The 15,454-nt window shown below is 44.2% G+C and overlaps 1 protein-coding gene across 1 annotated transcript in view; it reads left to right on the top strand.

The window, feature by feature from the left end:
* The window catches only part of spns2 (SPNS lysolipid transporter 2, sphingosine-1-phosphate), a 58,718-nt gene that overhangs the window by 16,881 nt on the left and 26,383 nt on the right, over positions 1-15,454 (top strand). The window contains exon 2 of the mRNA XM_070917134.1: positions 2,096-2,161. Within this exon, the coding sequence (XP_070773235.1) occupies positions 2,096-2,161 (66 nt within the window). The remainder of the gene's footprint in view (positions 1-2,095; positions 2,162-15,454) is intronic.

Raw genomic sequence — 15,454 nt, forward strand, 5'->3', positions numbered from 1 at the left:
TCGCTGTTTGACAGCCTTGACGGGGGGGGGGGGGGGGGCGGGGGGGCATCATAGCCAACCTGTCAGCCTAGGCCATGTAGGGATGACAACCTGATGTGGCTTCAAGTCTGTGTTTGTGTCTGTGTGTGTTTGGAAGGTGGCAGTTAAGCAAAGCAAACCCCTACCTGCTATCTTATTTTGACAAGAGAATCAAATAAATCCCAGAGGTGCATAACAATGTGATCTGAATTCTTTTTCTAATTACTCCATTTAACCTGGACTGGATGTGTACTGAGATTCACCTGCCTAGAAATGTAAATTGAGTCTTACCTGCCTTAAGGCAGTTGCTGCATAATTGCCACATTGTGTGCTCTGACTGCTGTGAGAACTGCTAACAAGAAACACAGCCACCCCATGTTAAAGCAGAGGTGATGTAGCAAATCAAATATGTGTTTTTGGGAAAGGCGAATTTGAGAGATTCTGATTCTCCTCAATAGTAATAGGAATAGTGTAGCTGGCTGAGCTGTGGGTTTCACTGAAACTGGGTGATAACTAGCATACCAGCACCTTTAAGCCACACCATTATGAAAGAGAAAGAAGGCAAAGAGTTGTGAGTGTAGCGCTTAAACAAGAATGCCGCCTGTAGGGTGAGAATGTGAGCAGGTGGTTTGACTCAGATGACAGGAATCTGACGCATGTCTCCCAGTCCCAGTCCAACCTGCACCTGCCTCTGCGTCGCACCTCCTTTGAAACATGCTGCGTGTCTCTCTGTTGTGCAGTTGTTTGCCTGCTTAGCTGTGATCTTTCTCGTCACCCACCGAGGCAAAATCCCTGAGATGACAGGGACGTTGTGTGCATTGTGTGAGTTATCTCTGAAAGTTACACAGACGTCGGGTGCACTAGTCTGGAGGTCAGGTTATGCTGGGTTACACTGCTCTGCTGGGCTCAGGCAGATCAGACGCAGCCAGCTTTTTAAAATGTTAGTCATGCTGCTGTTCCATTTTCATGAGCTGTGTTGCAATCCCCAGGACCAGCCTTTTGCAGAGAGTCAGCTAACACTACCAAGCACGCCACATTGCATCTGGACTGCAAGGCATTTCTAAGATAGAGATGCATTATTCCTTTTTCTCTTTTCTTACTTTGAACCTTTCCAAGCTGGTGGTCTCAAGAGGAGCAGAATTCATTCGATGAGACTTGTTGCTTCTTGTTTACTGCAGCTTAAAATGGTATGGGAGCCATAAAGGGATTTCTCCCTCTCATCTTCTTCTACATCTTCATCTTCTGATGTTTATGACGTGTTAAAAACTTTATGAGATTTTCTTGTGCATGCTTTACACGCTAGGTATTGAACACACACAAGTCATAATGTCGGGGTGAACAGATATTCAGCTGTCCACATGCGTTCCCTTCCCACCTCTGGCCATTCACTTCATCAAGGCGCTAGAGCCACGCACAGTATGCGGGTTTCCTCCATTCCAGCATAGCTGCTTTTGGGTTACAGTAACAGGATGAAGACAACTTCAAAGACCTTGTGGTTTCTCACTGTGGGGCGGCGTTATGGTGCCGCTGTATGTCTGTGTGACTGACGAAAGCCACCAGAAACATTGACCTCACACGGTCGGTTACAGAGTCATCTGGTAAGGCCAAAATCAACTCCAGTCACTGCACTGAGGCTGCTCCCCAGAGCTGTTTACATGAGCCAGTGGGAAGCTAACGGTGGAGAAAGTGTGTGTGTGTGTGTGTGTGTGTTATGGAAGTGTTTTTATGTGTTTAGCGGAAGGTGTGTTCAGCGATTTAACACCAGAAATTGTTCCTATATAACACCCTGCAGTGAAATCTTTGTAGCCTTTTACTTAAGTTTAGCACTGCCTGGCAGCCAAGAGAGCACTTATCAGGGACATTACGTTGATCCCCAGGGATGTTAAGTGAATGATGGCCGTCGAGTACTGTCTATCCATCATATCCAGCTATAATCACAAGCCACAAAACACGAACCATAAAGCCAGAATTCATTTAGCTACAAGTCAAATGGAGTTCAGTGTTTCAATGTCTGTGATTATGACTATTATTATGTCTTGAAACCACATTTATGTTTTCCCCCTCCTCCTGTTTGCAGGGGTTCTGCTTGACATCCAGCGGCATTACGGCGTATCAGACAGCGGAATCGGCCTGCTGCAAACAGGTAAGTCTCCTTTAATCCCATAATTACATGTGCGAGAAATCTTCGCTCAACACAAAACACATCCTCTGAGTGATGAGGGTAATTATTGTGTAACTCTGATATTTGTTAGCTAAATTGGATGGACCGATGGAAGGCAGAAAGGCATCCCTGTAAAAAAAGAACTGATTTGTGTCTCCATGTGAAATGCTGCAGTCGTTTGAAGCATACTTTGGGCCGTCAAACACTGCGGCATTTATCGGAAGAGTATCTGAAAGTTACACCACCAACAATTTTGAGCTGTTTGTGCAGCTGCAGTGCATTTCTTTTTTTTTACCTTTGAGATATATTTAAATTGAAGCTGGTTATATTAGCACCACTGTATCGCAGGGTTAAGTGAGTGAGTGAGATTTCCTCACAACAGCAGCAGCAGCAGCAGCAGCAGCAGCAGCAGCATAGTAGCAGCAGGGCAGGTCAATAGAAAGAAAAACACAGCCAGGAGCCAGGCAGGCTGTTCTCTTGAGAGCCTGCATGCATGTACCCGGAGCGTCTGAGGACTCTGGCTCAGGGCAGGGTTTCCTGTTCCGCTCTAGGCCCCAATGAATTCACCTTTTAGGGAGATACCTTGCAAAGCCCTCTCATTGGAGGACAGGGCCCAGTCTTGTCTCCGCGTGCCCTCAAACCCATTGAAAGACCAACAAACATGCACACAAAGTGCCATTCAGGGTAAGCAGGCAGGTTTGAGTTTGAGGGGGGAAAGAATACAGCCCAGTGTTTTCCTCCTTCACGTGATGTTCTCAGAGTAACTTTAGGTGGGATGAATGGTGTGTTGAGGACAAAAATATCTACCAGGAAAAAAAAGAAATCTGTGTTTTTTCATTTCTGTTGGCTTTTCAGTGAATACGCCATTTCATCATTTCCAGATCTCATTTCCATACAGTTGATATATATTTCACTCAAGCTAATTATCTAACAGCAGCTCTTTCTCTTTTATAAACTTGTCTCCTCCAGCTCCTTTTCTATGTTTTTTTGTAGCAGTAGTCAAAAGATCAAATAGTCAGTCTGGTGTTCCAAAGCAATCAATTTCACATCAGACTTTTTCATGTGATGCCTGTACAGACTGCTAATGGTCCTGATGTGTAGAATCAAACACGCTTCATTAGTTCTTTAATCAGCAGGGTGCCTGAATTTGTGAAAACACACTGAACTTTCCAGCCGATGTCTGTTCTGACCAGCGCGTTCTGCTCCGGGAGATTTGTATGAAATCTTAACAAGAAACAGGAAACTGTGAAGGGTGTTTGACTCTTAATTCTGTTTGCTTTGGCTCATTATTTTGGTTATGCACACAGACTGGCACATGCTTAAACACACACACAGTATGTGTAGCTGATTTGCCCTCTGTACCGTCTGCATTTGCAGGTCTCTGAGAGGCACCCAGCTGGCCAGGCTAAAAGCAGGGCTGCTGTGTGTGTTTGGTTTGTCCTGGCCTGTCCCGGCCTGTCATGGTTCAGACTCCGCTTGGCCCCTGATCCCCAGGCGACCTCTTCCTCACACAGGCCTGAGGAATGCTGGGTGTCGGGGGCCTTGAGCTGTGAGAGCGGGTGGACTCAGACGGGGGAGCCTAGGTGCGAAGGAGAGGTTGGGAGGTTGACGTAATCAGGGCGCAGGAGGCGAGAGTCTCAGTGTGTGCGTGTATATGTTTACAGTATGCACATGACCCTTCCGGTTTCCCCCACCCCCCTCTTCCGTCTCCAGAGGGAACAATCCCTGCCTCTGTGAGCACCTGCAGGCTAGGCCGGCTCTGCCTTCTCTCCTTCCTCGCTCCCTCTGTCCTGGCAGCTTTGGTGCACCTGGGAACGCAAACTGCCAACGTAGGTGTTTTACAGGCGGTGGGCGTTGTGCGCGCTGAGGCTTTCTCTCTTTCTCTGCTGCCAGGTCACCCTCACACATTTTTAAAAAAACACTGACCACACACTGCAGGATCCAAGTCGTAGAACAAATACAAGTCTGAGTCAGAATCACTTTATGAACTCTGTTCTGGTTTCTAGTTTTGAGCAAAGGATAGCTTTTACCCTTTTCTTTGGCTCTTGATCAGAACTACTGGAATGAAACATTTCCCATATCTGAGAGTTACTGACAAGTTGTTTGCTTTTGGGAAATACTAGCCTGACTGAGCACTAGAGGAGTTCAGACCTGCTGCAGTGTTTCCATTTTGATTGTTGCACTCCAGAAAATGTCTATGTTTTGTCTATTTTTGACTTGTAAAATGTTAGTTTCCTAGAACAAGCCAACAGTAAGTGGAATTAGATAACTGGATCTGTTTACCATGAAAACTGCTATTATTGTTATCAATGTGCCTCTTCCTAGCTTGTCTTAAGACATTGATACTCATTTCTAGAGAAGAAAAAGTAGAACTATCACACCCCCATTGGCAGGAAAATAAGAGACTGAATGGCATGGTTGGATGAATGCTGTTTGCAGTACGCCGGTGTAAACTGGTGTTTTCGTGCTTAAGGACAACACATGGAAAATACCCTGTGGTGAGCTCAGCCTCCGCAGCACCAGTTATTTCTGTTATTTGGCAACACCAACCCTTTCAAAAGCGGCTCACACAACACAAGTTGACTTGAGCTATGTGCTCATTTCTATTGTGCATGTGTGTGTGCACTTGTGTCATTATTGCCTGAAGAGCCGAGGTCTCAGCTCTCTGTGTAAGAGGACGAGGCGTTCATAGCTGTCAGTCAGGTTAGGGTTAAGGCATGTTGTTTGAGCCTGGAGCTCTCCGGCCCGTCCATCAGCATGTGGAGATGGTCTCACCTGAGCTCAGCAGACCTGTCGGGGCACCCGGGCGACGCAGCCTGAGCTCTGCTCTCCCGCTGGAAATGACAGGCCTCCGGGCAGCGGCTATCTGAAGTGAGTGACACCCACTCACAGCTGTGAACAGCACCCGCCCCGAGGGTACGGAGGGCACGAAAGGTTAATGGAAGAGAGGGGGTTCACCTGGATGGTATTACCTTGGGTTGGGGAGAGGGGGGGGGGGTTGAGCTCTTTTGTTAACCAGACAGAGAAATCTATGAGAAGGTATCCTCCTCCTGTTAACATGCTATGGTGATTGCATTCAAGTCTTTTAAGGCAAACCACAAAAATAAGTCTTCATGGGTCGAATTATCCCTTACAATGGAAGCTGGCATCGTAATTATCCTCCACTGGTTTAGCATGGAGGCTGAGTTATTGGGGTCAGTCAGGCTGGATGTACAGTGGGGCGGTGGCTTAATAAGGAGCCGGCGCTCAAAACAGCTCGCAGACTGTCTGTGCCCTGTTCTGTGTGTGGCTGCCCACCTTGTCTGAAACACGACACCAGCACACGCACACACACATACACACACACACACACACCAACTGACATTGCCCCAGTCTTAACATGGTGTCAGTCTTCCGTTCGGCCAGTATGTGAGCTGAAAGGAATGAGGCCACAGGTGCTGTGTAAGTCTTATGGCTTGAGCTACGTTAACACATCAGACTTACGCTGCACACAAAAAGCTTTAAGCCTAAACTGCAAGAAGTCAGCATTGTACTAGAGGTTCAGGTTTTTGGCCACTGAGGGTTTATCCCATGCTGCGGCTCTGGCTGTCTGGAACCTGTTGCTTTCTGGGTCCGAGGTGTGGCCAATTGTATAGGTTTATGGTTAAGTGTCAATCAAAAATGTCTACTGTTGAATGGAGGCCTCTCTGATTTCCTTTTACACAGCGGGAAGTTGAGCTATCAATGCTTGATCAGCTGTTTTGGCCACTCACAGCTGCTCCTATTTTGTCTCTTGCCCTCATTGGTATCCCTTGGTACCTCCTCGCTCTCTCTCTCTCTCTCTCTCTCTGTCACTCTCTCTCTCTCTCTATCAGCAGTTTGGCAGCTGTTGTTGCCTTGTTGTCACTCCCTCTGGCACCTTACAGGAGTTAGAGGCGACGGAGGGATGAAGGGAGACGGAGGGAGAAGAAAGAGCCACCTGTGACTTCCTTCCTCTGGTCATGCATGGCAGCGAGGTTTAATCTTCTCCACTATTGATTCCCAAAGCCAAATAATTGCATTGCGATGGTGTTCAGCAGCTCCTCGCCTGCTGAGACGAGAATAGAACGATGACCCGATGATGCATCGACATCACAGCGCGCGTGTGTGTGTGTGTGTGTGTGTCCATCTCAGGCTGTTTTTATAGGCCATGTCTCGGAGGAGGGCAGCTGTTGGGCGATGATTGGCACCCTGCTCTCCTTCCCCCTCACTTCCTGTCAACTAACCAATAGCACTGCCGATGAGTGACTGCCAATCCAATCAGGATTAAGGCCAATTAAACAAGCACGCTGTCAACCCCTCCTCATATAAATGTCCTGTCAGATCTCTAATCGCCCTGTGTTTTTAATCACCACAGAAACAGCAGGGAGGTGGGGGTGCTGCGGTAGAGTCACAGATTTAAGAATAGCACTGTTATTTCATCATCTTTTTTTTAAGTCGCCATGGGAGCGATCAAGCGTTCATGGTAACAAGACTTTTGGCAATATTTTCTCCCGCTTCTCCGAAAGAAGAGGCTGAAAACCGATCGATTGTCTGACGCCGCTGGAGGCTGCTCCACTCTTTCTGCTCCGAGTGACATCAACAGATCAATCAGAAACAAACACACACACACATGTGCTTGATTCATACACGCCTCATGCAAGTTAAGGTCAAAGATATGGCGGCTGTGCGCTCATTTGGTGTGTTTTCATTCAATATTAGAAGAGTGTGTGTATGTGTGAGTAATTTGTGCCTGTATTTGTATTCGTATCCCATTAGTCCCAGTAACAAGGGTAGCATACAACAACACAGACACAGACAAGCAGGGTTCTCTGTCATTTCAGCCGGAGCTTGTCATTAAGTTGGCTGCTCCTGTAGTTACTGCAGGAAAGAAAACTCCTCGCCTTGCGCTCAAGTGCTCTGCTGGAAAATAACTACATGTTTTTATTAATGCTGCAGCTTGGATTGCAGTCTGGAACTTGAGTGAATGCACATCCCACTGCTGTTTCATGCTTTTAGAAGCCACGCGAGCACCTTTCTTTATACTTACCATGTGTGTTTGCTTTTGATCTGCGCAGGTAATGTGCAAAAGATGATGATCCAGTGCACTCTTGCCAAGTCAGCCTGGTATTTGTAGCAGCGTGTAATTCTCCCCTGCTGCAGCAGGTAGTAGAGAGATCTGCTGCAGCTGCTGTGACAAGCTATCAGCTCTCATGAGTAGCTGAAAGATTGAATAAAATAAAAGGGGTTTAAGTTGGCATTAGGTGGCGGTTGATGGCAGCTTCTGCAGGAATTAGCTGCCGAGTTTGACAGAAACAGGCGAGAGAGCGGGTGTTTCCCAGGCCGCATGTGGTATTTATCAAACCCAGCCAACGCATTGGTAATCCAACACTGGCGAGGTCTGAACGGAAGGGCTTCAGAGAGAATTAGTGGTGATCAGAAATTTGAGGAATGTGGAGATGTTTGGGGCGCCACATGAAGGGGAATCCAGGAGGCAGAGATGTGATGTATGAGAATGTCTGAGTTGAGACGTATTGGTCGGCTCTGGTGTCCAACTCAAACCAAAGTTATGTGTCACACCCTTCACAGGCAGTCCCATTAATCATTAAAGGAAGCAAAAACAAAGCTGCCACTCCCACCGGTACTGCACACCTGATAGAAAACACAACACACTGCTGCCTCAGAGCACTGGACCCCATTGATTGGTTGGTGATGACTGAAAGGAAGCCACTGCTGTTTCCTTGTTGTGTACTTCTTTTCTTTGCAGCCTGTTATCAGTCAGCAGTAGCAAGATCAAGATCAAAAAAATATATGCAACATCTTATCCTTACCTTTGTAGGAATGAATATTGATTTGACCTCATTCTTATTTCATCTGAATATCATAGCGAGCTGGCAGAGGAGAGTAAATTACTCTGCTCCGTATGAATACACAACCGCCTTTTATGAGACTCAGAAGTCCAGTAAACAGCACTAGATTTAGTGCTGTGTTAAATGTAATACAGCAGAGATGGTGCAAACCTCCAGGCTGCGTTCAGTTAAGCAAATACATGCTGCTAAGTCACAATTAAGCAGCAGTAAATTTACCATTTAATCTCTGTATTACTATAATTTATTTTATGCGGATTAATTGTCAAATAAGTAATCCTAAATAAAATACAAATGGAATTTCTCCTGCCAGTGTTCATGCTGTTATCTTGCTGTTACACTGTCTCTTCTCTCCTGGAAACAATGAGGGTTTCTTCTACTTCTTAATCCGCTCCGCTGCCTCACACGTCCCAGTGGATCGCGTCAGGTACTTTTCCGTGTGTTGCTTCTGTAGAGACAGCAGGATCTAATATCACAAGCACCGAAAAGGTTTCTCCTTTAGAATTAGAACTGAAGTGCTTTTATTATGAAAGGTTCGCCCTGTCGGGAAAAACACGAAAACACAATCTTGTTTTGCCGCAGATTAAGTGGGTGTAAGATGTGTCAGCCAGCAGCTCATGCCAGAGACACAGTAGTGGCAGTCCAATGTCGTGAACAGACTCATTCATTTGGTGTCTTTTGACCAGTTGTCTATAACTGCGTCCGTGCTTCTCTGTTGTCTGTTGCAGAGTGTAACTTTTATGAAATAGACTATATGGTATTATGTTCCTTTACTCAGTAGGGTCACACATGGTTGGAGTGCCTGACACACTCTGTGTGTGGTGAGATCCCTGACAGTGGTATGTAGGGTTGGGTTACCTGTTGTATTTCTTTAGAACATTTGAACTAGATGACAAGTGTGGTTCTCGCATCATATTTAAATGACAAATTGTACTGTATCATCATTAAGGTGAGTCACTACAATACCACAGTGATGACACAGAGATGTCACCCAAAAATAGCAGCAGAAAAGTCTCACAGAGACTGAATGGTTCAGCCCAACAGTGCATTGCATCATTATTTGCGAGCTTTTTGAAGCAGTAATTCGTGCGATTGACTCTTTTATTGTGAAGCAATATCAATAGCAGTCCATTCCTACAAAGCGTTATAAGTTGATTATTGAATCTGTATGAAACTAGACTTGAAACCGTCTCGGACTGAGCCAATACAAGAGCAAGGACAGAGTTACAAAGCTGTTTTTACTGGCGGAGAGACTCATCCACAGTTTACTCTTCATACAAGCGCCTCCGGTCGCAGCAAGCAGATAACCTTGTAGTGACGGAAAGGGCAGAGGTACAAAGGTGGAGTGGCGTGCTTGCGATGTGATGAACGCTGACACCTAGACACACACCTCTCGACCACAGTGAGCGGGTCAAAGTGTCACTCGGCGGTGCTGTAAATGGCACCCAATGACAACGCCTAGCCTGGAGACGTGTACAGACCTGCAGATAGGATGTGCTTCTCCTATTCCTCTAATTCTGTCTCTGGCAGCTGGCGGACATTCGAATTCCTCAAACTGTTGCCCCATGGTTAGACTGTCTGTCCTGACTGTCAGGTTTCACAGCTGTGAGGATGACAGGCCCTTCAGCTACGGTGGGAAATTCCCAAATTGCAAAAAAGCATAAAATAGATGACAGGAAAGCAGGAATTTCTAGTGATCCAAATTGATGAGATCTGGCTTTGAGGTGGTAGAGAGCATACTAAGTAATTTAATGTTGTACATTATTTGGTTTGCATCCCTTGTGGGTAACAAGTACCGCTGAATGTTACTATTTTTCCTCTGTTAAGCTTCTTTTTATTCATAATTCATTTCCAATACGAATCAAATGTGTCCTTGAAGTACTTTTTCCTCCATCAGGAAAATCCTCCATCCTGCAGCATAAAGTAGCTCCGTGCCGCTTGATTTTTATATTAAATTGAAAACTTTATTGTCAAGCAGGAGCGCTTGATCTGTGACAAATCATATTTATCTCAAAAGTCTAATCTCAGAGGTAGGGAGCTCTTGAAACTGCAGAATATGTTCTGTGTACATCTGCACGGTAGGGGATTAATAAGCTGCCTTTCAGTAGGCTACTTTCATTCCCACTTTTTCAACCTAAATTAATGTCAGTCACCTTCAAGAGATTAATTATTCTATATACAACCAGACAAGTGTCTCGATGCCTAAAAAAAAGGGATCAAATGGGCTGCTGAGCACTTGGTATCCCACAGCCGGATGCAGAGCCTCACAGGTGCTCTCTTCAGGGGGTTTCATAGGGAAATGTATCTGTACAGGCTCAGTGAATAGCAATCACACGCGCACACACACACACACACACACACGCACACACATACGCACACACACACACTCAACATACGTGTGTCTGCATCTCCTCCTGATGCTCTATTCACAGTGGCATTGAATCACAGGGGGTGAGTCATCCCTGGAGGTTTTGTTCTGCTGGCCAATCAAAGTGAGAGCTGGATGTCCGGTGTTTCTTGTCTCCCTCTGTGTGTGCATGTGTGGCAGGAGAGAAGTGTGTGTGTGTTTCTGCCAGTGGGGGTGCAGCTTGTTCAATTGTATTCAGTTTTTGAGTTGAGTCTCATTCAGTGTCAATACTTTGTATGTTTCCACCAAACAGTGTCTGGGAGGCTCCACTGTACCACATGTAGGCTAATTCATGTGCCTTGTCACTGTGTCTTTAAATACTTATTTTACTGTGAAATGTCTCATAGAAAGAATATGAAAAACAATCCATCAGACTACCCATCTGAACCATGAAGGCGAGGTATAATTAGACCAATTTAAATTCATTTTTAGAGCATAGTGCTTCAGTGATAAAAGGCTTTGGTACCAATTCACCATGAGACACACTTCATAGATTGCCTCTGATGATACAAGATAATGAATGATGATAAATGATTATGCCAGGACTCAGTGACATTTACCGTACTGATGCAGATTTAATGGCGTATTGTTAAGTGAAAAACCTTCATTTGTGTAAGGGTCAAGAGTTGTTGTTTTAAATATCATCAAGCCATTATTATTTACATTTTGGCCAGGAGAGGCTCCCCCACCAGGCTGACAAACGCTGTCCCGGGCCGATACCTTGCTGAACACACATTTAACTTTTCTCTGGTTTTGTCTTGCGGCGTATCCACATGAGAAAGACGTAACCACCAGACGCATAAAGCATGATTCACCTGTGTCCAACACTGACAACACAGTAACGTTACACTTAAGCACCTGACCCCCTGTGGCTCCAGTATACCTGTTATTGTGTCTGCGTTTAGACTTCTCGCACCGCCGTTGTCCTCTCGTGGAATGTGCTAAAACTATGGTAATTGATGTCATTTGCTCGCTGAGAGACTGTGAGAAATATGCACAGCATCTTATTTGGAATTTGAAGAACACCAGAACAGGTTTGGCACTCCTACCTGAGGCACATATAAGACTGAAACGAGAATTCATTGTATTCTTTGTGGGAAGTTTTGAGTTGGCTCATTGCACTGATGTTATCTATTCTGTCAGAAGTACACAGAGAGTTCAAGAGACTTTGAATTTTTTCGCTTTCAGCCCTGGCTACTAAGAGAATGAAACGGATCAGAAGGAATAATGATTAATTCTTTCTATTCTATAGAGGCTTTAAAATACAAAACCACTTCTACTAGACTGGCCTCAAAGGGGTCCCTGCAGTCAGATGAGGCGACATTAATAAATGACCTTAATTGTTCAAACAACTCAGTAAGGTTACACTGAATCATCTCCATATTTACCGTGTGGCTCTGTGCAGCATTGTTATGAGTGTACATAATAATTTAGTCACCAATGTCCTTGCCGTTAATTAACCGCACGGCTTGTTTTCTTAACTTACGCCGCTGGTGTGGAATTGGCAGTCACTCACGGCCGAAGAGGAGGGAGTTATGAGATAAACAATGGTTTAAAAGGAAGGAGTCTGTGTTTGTTGAGCTAATAGTGGGGAATATGTTACATAAGCCTCATGATAAAGGCAAGATGTCAGGCAGAGTTGATACTGTTGGGCTTGTTTACGTTGTTTTTTCAGTCCACGGTTGAGTCACTTCCCTCAGAAATGGATGTCTACATAATGCCGTCATTGTCTCTGATAGCCATCGTAATTACACGGCAACAGTGAAAACTGTAATTATCAGAATTAAAAGTAATACCTTCAGTAATATACTGTATCCTGTCGTATAAAAAAAGGTTTGTTGTATCTGCAACAGTTAAAAGGCACATTATCAGTATATTTATTACATTCTGTTATCCTTATCCATAAAGAAATTTCATCTGATCTGTCAAATATTAAATTCTTAGATGCAAACAGAGGTGTTTGACATCAATTGGAGCTCAATAATAAAAGGGAATTCTGTTTTTACGACACTGAGAATGCAGCTTGAGTCAGTCAGTGTCTGAAAAAGTAGTCAAAGCTGACCATTGTTCTATAAATGAGGTTATGAAAACGTTTCCTCCCCTTTGGCCTGCAGTGTAAACATCCACAGAGTGCGTCTGCTCCAGACATCACCTCCTCGCTGTGAGGGCTTTCCTGCTCAATATTTGTTACATGTGCACTTTTTATTTATGAGAGATTGCCATGTTTGGGGATTAGCCAGGGCTTATCTCTGATGCCACTGTGGAGATCACACAAACATGTGGACTGGTGGTGTTCCACTGCATAAACACGTATAATCAAAGAGACAATGGTGGTCAGCGTAGGAATGTGACTTGAGAGGAGAGACAACATTTTTAGAGGCAGCGTTTCGTATTCAGGAGCTGTTTACTGTATACTGACCAGACCTTTCTACTCATTCCGCCTCTAGACAACTACCAGTTCAACTGGGCCTGTTAAGGTTGCTTCAAGCTGCAAAAATTAGACATATCCTCTGCAAATTGAGTTATGAATAATTAAGCTTTTCCTATCAAGACTTGCAAATCTCACTGTCGGCACTGAGAGTTTTGGGTGTGACCTGGCATGCGTGAAGACTTATTGTTAGTCACGGTTTGTTTGTCTTTCCTACTGTGTCTTGAAATAGACCGAGCACATTTATTTTCTTGTCACCGAGTCCGTTCTTGCTAATGAAGCCAAAACATATCTCACGCTAGGTCTTCGCTGCCCGTTGTGCTGCAACGCTCAGTAAACACATGATGCCTTTTAAATAAATGCCATAAATAGCATGGGACGTAGTCACAGGGACAGGTCTTTGAGCATTCTTCTATTTTTAAAGAAAACAAACCGGATCCCTCAAAATGATTTGCACTCGAAAGGAGGAAATCATAGTTTCCAAGTGTGACAGATTTCTTTATTTGGGCCCTTGTAGGTTTTTGCGGCCTTCAGAGGAGACTGACAGGAGAACAGTGGGGTCGTTTTAATAGACAGTCTTTGTAGTGACAGGGCATTTCCTGGGAGCAGATGAGCCTCCGTAAAGGTTACATGTGTTATCAGTGCACATCCGGTCTCAGTGACAGCATGTGTCTTATATAATGCAGATTATTCCTACGCTAATGTACTGTATGTACTGTATATGTGCAATCTGCTAATGTATACAGTTTAATTTTGGATTAATTACTTCAAAATAAAAGATTCTTGTTGATTTTGGTTGAAAGAAAAGAACCGGGTGCCTCTTTTGTGAATCCATATTGTCTTGTAATCCTAATAATAACAGTTTTTATTTTTCTACAATGCGGAAATATGTCTTCTTGTCGTTCTAAACCAAGGCCTATTTTAAATATTTTATTCTCCTATATATCTGTCAGTCCCAACTCTTGATTAGAAAGAATTTGAATGCTGCAGTATTGAAACTAACGCACCCTGATTCTGTGGCAAGGTGTACCTTTTGTGTGCTTAAAATAAACAACCTCACAACATTTCCATATGCCTCTTGTCAAGTAAAGAAAGCATTTATTTGTGACACAAGTGTGACAGTGATTCATCATCTTATCGTTCTGTCAGTTCAAAGTAGCTTCTTGAGAAATGTCTTGACACGTGCTCTTTTGGGTCGCTCAGTTGACATGCATGTTGGAGCCAAATGCTAAAACTAAAAATGGTAAAATAGACATTTGTTTTGTTTTTTGCTGTTCTGCACCAAGGAGTTTGTGTTGTGTCTTTCAGTACAGTGTCTTCTCTGCTTGCACTGAAGCTAGACTTCCACCAGATATGCAGGATATTAAACCAATATGAGCACAAGGCTCCTTTCCCTTCCTCAGAAAGCAGCAAGGTTAATAAGCAGCAAGGTGAGCGCTAAATAAATGCAAGCACACTGTCAAGACCTGACTTCATTCCCGTGTGGCACTGCTCAGAGGTGACAATGAGGCAGCTTATCAACAAATCATAAAATTATCTGAAATGAGACACACAGAGATATGGTGATGTGTGATCCTGACAAGGCACGTTAATGATTTGAGGATGTGTATTTTTGACAAACTGCTAAACAGTAAGAGTAATGATCTCTGGGCCCCTGGCGTTTAAAACCCACGTGGAGCCAGCTGGTGGTGCCTGATTGTGGACCTCTCCCTCATCTTATCTCCAGTATGCACTGCAGAACATCCTGCTCGTGTGTGTGTGTGTGTGTGTGTGTGTGTGTGTGTGTGTGCGTGTGCTGTGGCTGCAGGGTGAGCAGGGTGGTAAAGCTCTTCAGATAGCCGGACCTGCACTGAGCAGCCATCAGAGTCGTATAGCATTACACAATAGACCTGCAGCACTTAGCCACATAAATGCTCGTGATGGAGGCTGCAGAAAGAGAGAGAAGGAGGGAGAGACAGAACAGGAGAGTAGTAGAGAGGAAGAAAGGGACAACATACAGTAGAGAGAAGGTGGGAGAGACTCATTATGTGTAATGAGCAGCTAAAGTAATCCCAACACCCAAGCTGCAACTGATTCATTCATTGATAATACTTCAAATGAGATTTTAATTCGATTTTAGATTAGGCTCACTTTCTGAAATGGGATTTGTTTCTCTCAAAATGACACAGTGAGGTCTTTTCTTTTTTTACCAGAGTGGGCGTTTCTTGTATAAAATATTAGCTTAACAACAATTAAGTATCTTAGCCAATTGTGCCATTGTGATATTAATTTACATCTTAAGACATACTCATTTCCCAGAGAGGTGAATCTTTTCTAAAGCCAAGCTACCTGCCCCGAACAATGACTGCAAGGTTCATCAGTCCCAGTGTTTCCTGTGAAATAATATAAATATATAGAGAATAGAGAAAGATGTTTGCCTTTTTTTTTTTTTGCCTGTGGTGTAAGAATCTAGTTTTTATTCGTCAGGTTAGACAATGAGCCTGTGCTGTTGACACCATGTTTTAGAACGTATTGAGTAACAAAATGTGTGAATCACTGGCTCTATATTTCTTATACAATGTTGAATATCTTTATAT

Source organism: Enoplosus armatus, chromosome 13, assembly GCF_043641665.1.
Source record: "Enoplosus armatus isolate fEnoArm2 chromosome 13, fEnoArm2.hap1, whole genome shotgun sequence".
NCBI classification, from domain to species: domain Eukaryota; kingdom Metazoa; phylum Chordata; class Actinopteri; order Centrarchiformes; family Enoplosidae; genus Enoplosus; species Enoplosus armatus.